Source organism: Stegostoma tigrinum, chromosome 9 (assembly GCF_030684315.1).
Source record: "Stegostoma tigrinum isolate sSteTig4 chromosome 9, sSteTig4.hap1, whole genome shotgun sequence".
Lineage (NCBI taxonomy): Eukaryota > Metazoa > Chordata > Chondrichthyes > Orectolobiformes > Stegostomatidae > Stegostoma > Stegostoma tigrinum.
The window spans coordinates 94,391,136-94,399,815 of NC_081362.1; the positions used below are offsets into that span (position 1 = coordinate 94,391,136).

General features: G+C 43.1%; 1 protein-coding gene across 1 annotated transcript in view; it reads right to left on the bottom strand.

Annotated features, from left to right (window-relative positions):
• The window catches only part of LOC132210023 (regulator of G-protein signaling 17-like), a 65,808-nt gene extending 58,449 nt beyond the window's left edge, over positions 1-7,359 (bottom strand). Inside the window, exon 1 of the mRNA XM_059648760.1 lies at positions 7,251-7,359. Within this exon, the coding sequence (XP_059504743.1) occupies positions 7,251-7,322 (72 nt within the window). The 5' untranslated portion in view covers positions 7,323-7,359. The remainder of the gene's footprint in view (positions 1-7,250) is intronic.
• Between the last annotated feature and the right edge of the window lie 1,321 nt (positions 7,360-8,680).

Consider the following 8,680-nt stretch of genomic DNA (forward strand, 5'->3'; position numbering starts at 1 on the left):
CACATCGCCAGGTAGAAGCCAGTGTTGTAGCGGTACTGCGATAGGTTGGCTGGGGGGTACGTTAATTTTGGATGATATGTCCCCAGTCATATTGGCAGAATGTTCTCTGAGCCCACATCCCTTGCAGTATCCACTGCGTTTAACTTTTATTTAATATATTGTCATTTGTACCAATATACAGTGAAAAGTGGATAATGGCATCATGTTCTGATGCCATCTTGAATTACAGAATAAATTACTGAAAAAAATGGCATAAATGACAAAACACTGAAAAAAATTAATAGTAAATTGATATTATTAAAACTGAAACAGCTTCAGAAGTTCATCTTTCACTCTCTGCAGATGTCACACTCTCTCTGCTCCTCCAGCCACCACCGTCCAACACTGTCCCCAGGGTCCTGGCAACGTGCTTTCCTGCTGCTACTGGCACCGTCGCTTCTGTGTGCGTCATCTCTGAGCTGGAGGTGGTCAAGCTGCACGGGTCCCAGACATCCCCCGACACTGGACATCGACTGACAGGGTCTTGGCTCGTTCTCCAATGCCACCACCCAAGATGAAATGGGGATGGAGATACACAGGGCCCCGGCCTCGTGCAGGAGGTTGCCCCAGGGCAACCAAAACCAAAAGTAAAATGCAACCAAGCTGGAAAGACAACAATGAAGCCGTGTGGATGTGGCAGAATCCATCACATGGGCCATGAGTGACCAAGCCTTGAGCTCAAGAGCCAAATGCTGCCCATCCCGTCATTGCCATCTTGGAAGCTTTTCTCGTCTTCATGTGGAATTGGCTGAACGCTGGCATCCGCAACGCTGGGGACCTGTTGAGGAGGCCGAGATGGATCATCTACTTGACATTTCTGGCTGAAGATTTTCTCAAATGCTGATGTGTAGCCCATCAAGTCCACTTCACCATTTAAAACATGGCTGATGGGCATTTCAACTCCACTTCCCTGCACTCTCCCCGTAGCCCTTGATTCCTTGTGAGACCAAGAATTTGTCGATCTCTGCTTTGAAAGCATCCAACGTCCACCACTATCCATGACTACAAAGTGTCAGGATTTCAAATCTTAGATCTGATATGTTGGTTGCGTGATCATTTAGCTTTATCTATCACTTACTGCTAATGCTGCACAGCATGGAGGCAGTCCTAATTTGTAGCTTCACCAGGGTGACTAGACATTATTAGGTATGCCTTGTGTTGCTCCTGGCTTGATATAAACAGTAGAGTGGGGGATATGGAAGGCCATGCTCATGTTTAAGTATAATTCCGTACTGCTGGTGGCTGACAACACCTCATGGACACCCAGTGTTCGGTTGCTAAATCTATCCCATTTAGCATAGAGATATTTCTGTACAACACAATGGAGGGAATTCTCAATGTAAAGCTAGGAATTCATCTCCAAAAGGACACTTCGGGTGGTCACTCTTACTGATACTGTTGTGGATAGATGTATCTGCTACACGTAGATTAATAAAGGCGAGTGCTTGGTATGTTTTTCCTTGGTTTCCCTTAATACACACCACATACCCAGTCTAGCAGCTATGTCCTTTCAGACTCAACCAGCTCAATCAGTAGCACTGCTGCTGAGCCACCTTTGGTGATAGACATTGATGCTTCCCCATCCAGGGTACATACTGCACATTGGCCACCCTCAGCACATCCTCCATGCTATTCACATTGATTCATCAGCCAAAGAATCAGCTTTCCTTGCTTATGCTTGATGCTGTGAAACTTCATGGTTTCTGGAGTCAAGGCAATTCCCTCCTAACTGGATACCACTGTGCCACCACCTCTGCTGCTTCTGCCCTGCTGGTGTGACAGGCCACATCCAGAGATAGTGACAGTGGCATTTTGGATACAATTCTGTGAGTATGATTATGTTAGGCTGTGGGACAGCTCTCACAACTTTGGCACAAACTGTAATTACGGAGGACTTAGTGGGGGTGTCAGGGACATGTATGCCATTTTCATTTCCAAATCCTTGATTGATGGGGCTGGTTTGTTATTCTTTTGTAGAATTTAGGCACATTTTAGTGGCTTCCTGAGCCATTAGCAGTGGGCAATGAGTTTCATAATCTATTCTGCAGGATCGTCACTGGATCTGAAATGTTATCGCTCAGGTTAGCATAACAGCAAGGTGATTTATTGGAATGGCAAGCAATTGGGAAGTCAGGGTCATTCCTATAGATAGGGCAGAGGTGATCTGTCTACACTGACGCAGTCTACATTTTGTCTCGCCAGTGCAGAGGGGGCCACATTGTGAGCAGCAAATACATTCGAATAGATTGAAAGAATTTCAAGTAAAACACTGGCTTATTGGGAAGAGGTGTTTAGAACCTTGGACAGCGAGGAGGGTGGAGGTCAATGCATGAGTGTTATGCCTTCTGCAATTGCATGGAAAGATGCCATGGGGGAGTGACAAAATGTTAGGAGTGGATCAGACTCTGAAGAATGCTGAAAGTGGAGCGGAGGGGAAGATATGGTATCCTTCTGAAGGAGATAGAAACGGTGGACGATGATCATTTGAATGCAGAGGCTGATCGGATGGAGAGTGAAGACAAGGAGAACCTAGTGTTATTCTATGAAGGAGGGGAAAGGGTGAGGGCAGAAGTACAGAACAAGTGTTGGACACGACTCACAGCCCTGTGAACCACAGCAGAAGCAGGGTGTGAGGAAGCATCATCAAGGCAGCCATACCTGACCAAAATGTGAATTTTGTTTTTCTCTCTCCACAGATAGTGCCAGGCCTGCTCAGTTTCTCCAGCAATTTTTGTGTTTGTTTGTGTCCTACATTTCCTTGATTTGACCATTTAGTCCCAGTATCATTTGGGTGAATTGCTAAGATCAGGTCTCTCTTGAACCTCCAGCCAAAGCATGCATCAAATACATGTATAAATAAGATTGAACAGTCCTGGTTCAAGTCAAATCAAATTGGCACAGCGTGCATACCCTCAGCATTTGTAAATTCTCAGCATACCTATGTTTCAAAAGGTGAGGTTCCCAGAGGAAGTTACTACATTCCATGTACAGGCTCCCCAGTGATCTGAGGAAATCTTCAATTTATGGGTTTAAACTGATATAATATTCACTCCTGTAACAGATTTCCTGATCCACCACTTACAGGAAGAGCTTATTATAAGGTAGGTTTATGCCTTAGTTAAAACAGCATAGAAACTAAGATAATACAGTATGGAGCTGGAGGAACACAGCTGGCCAGGCAGCATCAGAGGAGCAGGAAAGTTGTCATTTTCGGTAGGGACGTTTCCTTAGAAATGACCAATTTCTGGGTCTGACAACCTGAAACGATAGCTTTCCTGCTCCTCTGATGCTGCCTGGGCTGCTGTGGTCCTCCAGCTCCACACTGTGTTATCTCTGACTCCAGCTTCTGCAGTTCTTGCTATCTCTGCGCGTAGAAACTAAGTTGTTTGGTGCTAACCATAAATTATCTGGGTATATTGAATTTAGTTGTACAACCTGCCAAATGGATGCGTTTGAATTTAGAACTACTGGCACACATTAACAAAGTACCATGACCATTACAGACAAAAACGGAACTTCAGTTCTGAGGAAGGATCACTCAACCCAAAAACATTAACTCTGATTTCTCTCCAAAGATGCTGCCAGACCTGCTGAGCTTTTCCAGAAATTTCTCCTTTTGTCTCTGATTTACAGCATCCACAGTTTTTTCCATCTTTATTTACCATGACCATTAGACCACTGTGCTGTGTATTAAAATTTTGCCTCCCGTTTATATGTTGTCAACAAACCTCCTGTTGTTACAATTTTCTGTCCCACTTTGCAGGCAACATGTGTCCTGTATATTGTTGTGTCAATATTTCTATTCAACTTTGCTATGTCGACAGTCATTGTGCAGGGTAGGCTGTGTTCACTATTTGATGCTATAAATGATGGACTCAGACCTGTCTTTCCCCTCCCCACACCAAAACTATTCTGTACATCAGAAAACATAGGCTCAGTAACTAACAATTCACAATTTAATGATGTCCAGAAATTATGTCCATGTTCCTTTTATTTGCATATATTTCACACTGCTGATACTACAAAGATATGTTTCTTTACTGAGAAACTATACATTAATTGAGGAAGCAGTGCCTAGAGTCATAGATTCACAGAGATGTACAGCATAGGCCCTTCAGTCCAACACTTCCATGCTGACTACATGCCCAAAATTAATGTAGTCCCATTTGGCAGCATTTGACCAATATCCCTCTAAACCCTTCTTATTCATCCATCTCGATGCCTTTTAAATGTTGTAGTGCATCAATAACCTCAAGGTCAGTCATTTCAGATAAGATTTATCAATCGATGCCAGTGTCAAAAAGAGCTGACTTCGGCTATGTTCTGACGCACGTAAGGATTAGAAGTGGCCTAAGCTACTAGTTTGGGGATCCCTACCGTACACTATGACAACTTGCAAGTGCATGTTGTTCCCCTGGTGTCAATAATTTATTAAAAAAACTTACATCTATATTTACATTTCCACTCTCCCCTGACCTCCTCTTTAGGTTCTCATTGGAAGTTTGTGTTGCACCTAGAACTCCAGACAATACTTGAGCTGATACAATGAACACGAGGGTAAAGCTCTGCTAATGCATGTGAAGATAATGTCTGTCAAGCATTTGTGAAAAAAAAATCAATAATAATTTTTTTAGGAGAGAAAGGGATTGAATCGTATAAGAAAAAGAGAGACAATGTGAAACATCTATTGACAACACAGTGTGGAGCTGCAGGAACACAGCAGGCCAGGCAGCATCAGAGGAGCAGGAAAGTTAATGTTTTGGGTCGGGACCCTACCTCAGAAACAACCGATTTCTGGGTCTGACGACCTCAAACATCAACTTTCTGCTCCTCTGATGCTGCCTGGTCTGGGGTGTTCCTCCAGCTCCACACTGCGCTTTCTCTGATTCCAGCATCGGCAGTTCTTAGTATCTCTGAGTGAAACATCTACTGCTGTGTTTATAACAATGACTTATATCCATTCCTAAGACTTTTCATAGAGTTAATTCATTATTGACAAGTCCCACAACCACTCTCCATTCCGGGATATGATTGAGGATAACATTTTAATACAAGCTTTACTCAGCTACTTTGGAGAGGAGGGCCACATGTAGGCCTGACCAGGAACAAAGTTGAATTTTTACAACAATCCAACAATGTTATTTCAGTGATATTTTTCTATTTCTAGATTTTGTTGGTGTGATTTCAACTGATCCTGTGAATTACTAGCCCAGCCCTCTAAATCAAAAGTAAACCATCATAGTCACTGTATTACTAGTCAGTCTTAGCAATAAGTGCACTATTAATTGAGCCATTCCCATGAAAGTAACTTCTCCTAAATTTAAACAAATGCACTTAGAATAAACCATTTGACACATCATTAAGATAATGTGCATATTCATGTACATTTTCCACAATTCACACACTGATTCCCTGATCTGTTCAATTCTCGGTTTCACAATAAGTTGTTCCAGTTAGGGAAAGGGTGAGGTTGTTGAGCCCATTGACTTAGATCATGGTCGAGATGCTTCCCAACTTCAGCTAACCACAATTTGCTTCCTTTACTCTTTGCACCTTTGGTTAACAAAAATCTTTTGATCTCAGTTTTAGAAATTCTGAATTCACTCAGTCTTTTTTAATCGCGGTGGTCTTACACAGGTTGTCTTCATTGTCAGAACTTTCTCTCCTCTCTCACTGTAATCAGCTCATCACTGTCTGGAGTTGAAGATCCCATCAAGGCTTCTAATGGGAACATTAAGGGGAAGTTTGGACATAATAGAAATGTCGAGGGATGTCAGTTAATTATAAATCATCATTAGCATTTGGGGGAGAGATTTCCAGAATCCTGCTCCCATTTGTGTGAAGAAATACCCCATAACATCACCCCTGAAGAATCAAGCTCAATTATTAAGGTTATGCCTTCTTGTTCTGACCTTCTGCTCAGGGACAATGACCTGGGTAGCTCCAGTAAAATAGCTGGCACAGAAACAAAAGGCTGAATGGCCTGGTTCTTTGAATCCACAGTTCAATACCCCAGGAAGTGTGTGTGAATGAGCCCCTATGCTATGTACTTCCCAAGAGACAATTTCACCCCAAATCTATCTATCATTCGCTAAAAATCTCGCATACCATGCCTACTTTTTGCACCATACTATCTCATCTCATCACACTTTGATGAAGATGGCTTTTTGCTTCAAATTTGTATCTCCAATCTACCAGTACAGACCTGCTTTCTACTCTAGAATCTCGGAAAAAGAGGTCAATTGGTACATAGCGCTTGTGCCGACCTTGTAAGGGAGATGGTCAATTAATCTCACACCCGCTTCTTTTTCCCCACGGCCCTGCAGATATTCCATTTTTGAAAAGATCTGTTTGATTCTCTTTTTTGACATTCTTATCAAATTTGTTTCCACCAATTTTTCTGACCGTGCAGTCCAGAATACGTGAACTTGTGACTAAAAGTCTCCTTTCTCACTCATGGATGATCTAAAACCAACGTCCAATTATCTTTGAAGTTTTGTGTCCAACACACAAGTGTCACACTTGCCATGTGCCATGTTTTGTGAATGCCAAGCCTTTTGTTACAAAACAGGGGGCATGCCTCAGAGCTGAGAATTGCACGTCAGCCATCTTGCACGTGGAAAGCATTTCTCACAACTCTCATGCTCACTTTGTGTCACACTCTGTCTGTCACGCCTGGTTGGGAACATCCATGAAATGGCCCATTCTCTGCCAGTGGAAACATTCTTTCCTATCTGACCAAGCTTTTGGTCACCACTTTTAATCTCTTGTTACTGAGAATGGCTGCTGAATTGAAAAGGGGTTGGTTAGCTCTGTTGGCTGGACAGCTGGTTAGTAATACCAACGGAGTTAGTTCAATTCCTCCACTGTCTGAAATCACTGGGCAGGCCACACCTTCTTAACCTTGTCATCACCTTCAGGTTCATTTCACCACCAGTTGTCTCTATCTGTCTACGGTCCTCCAGGATTTTGATGACTTTACTTGCAACAGAGTAAAAAGACCATTCATTCAGACTGTTGAGCCTGTGCCAGTCCACTGTAAGCACATTTCAACATTTTCCTTTCAAATCCTTATCCAATTCTCTTTTGAATACGCAAATGAATTCAATCCCAGTTTCTAACCACATGGCGCCTTCAGTTCTTTTCCCGATTATATTAAGCCGTGTCTTCTGCTTCTCAACCCTACCATAAACAGAATATTTTCTCCTTACCTCAAGGAATTCTGGAAAGGTCAAGAAAGGTAAACTTGACAATGAGACACAATGGTCCAACTTGTGTTGCATACTTTAGAAGGGTGCTCTAATAAAACCAGTGTAATCATTTCCAAGAAATTATTGTTTTTGCCTCAGTTTCTCTCCCTGCGCTTGGACCCCAAGTGGGGTTTTAGGCTGTGATTTGGTAATGGAGATCCAGCCGAGTCTGAACAACAGTGTTCCCACTCTAGCAGGTCCACCCTGCCATCTCAGTTTTCAGTGAGGGGTCTCAGCCCCTCCACAATCTCCGAAAGGAGACCAGGTTATGTTTGGAAAGCACTCCCCTACCCGGTCTTTTGGCACACTCCTCTATCAAATCTCATTTCTATCTTTGCTTCCCTGACAAAACGTTTTGTTTGATGATGCTGCAGTGAAGAAGTTCACTCTGCTAAAAAGGTGCGACACAAATGCAAGTTACTATTTCACGCCTTGTCAGCAGATGCTGTGTGTCAAACAAAAAAAAACTGTTCCTAAATTTAAGTTCATTTTTCCTCCAGCAATAACATCCTCCTGTTTGTGCTGATCACACTGCATGTCGTCCACCAGAGATTTTTATTCCCCCTCCTTAAACACATACCACCCCGCCCCCAACTTATTTTTCCACCAGAAGCTGACATATTTCACCTCACAAATAACTACATTGGTCCCCTGGTAACTTACTCAAGTGACAACAAGAGGTTGGAGGGGAGAGAAAAAGCCCACACTAGCTCCTTTCCACATTGCAGACCTCCCAATAGTATTTTGACCAGCGTTTGCAATAAACTCAACTACTGCCAGCAAAGAATGATACACACCTTTGCCAGCCACACTGTGTGATGTTATTATTTTAATATCTCCAGCTAATACTCGCTTTGGATGCCAGGTGCATCAATCTCTTTCTTTAAATACATGAGTACAATTCAACTTCCTCCATGCCCAACCTTCCTGATGACAGGGCTCCACTGTTTTGTCTGTACCAAATCTGTTCTCCTTTCCTGTTATACACAGTATTTAGAGTATTTAAAATCTGACGGATGCATCTTCCACAGAACATGCAGGAACTGGCATTCCCCGGCAAGGAGATAGCGGGGAGAGACTGAACCATCTCCAAATATAACGAACTCACAAACTGAATCATTTCCCCGGCAAACGGAGGGTGGGAATGGATACACATGCAAGCTGAAAGAAACTGCAATTGCACAAAAACATCTTTTTAACTGCAGCAACAAGGCGGAGAGCCCCAGTTGGAACCGGGACACGAATCAGAGTAACAAATGATTAACAATTCAATGTTTGTGCATCTTGCAGATTTTGGGATCAAATTCCTGGACTTTCTTCTGTGTGGCTGAGGAGGGGGCAGTGCCCCTTGACGGGGCTGGGGGTACACGATATTCGGGGGAAGGGGGTAG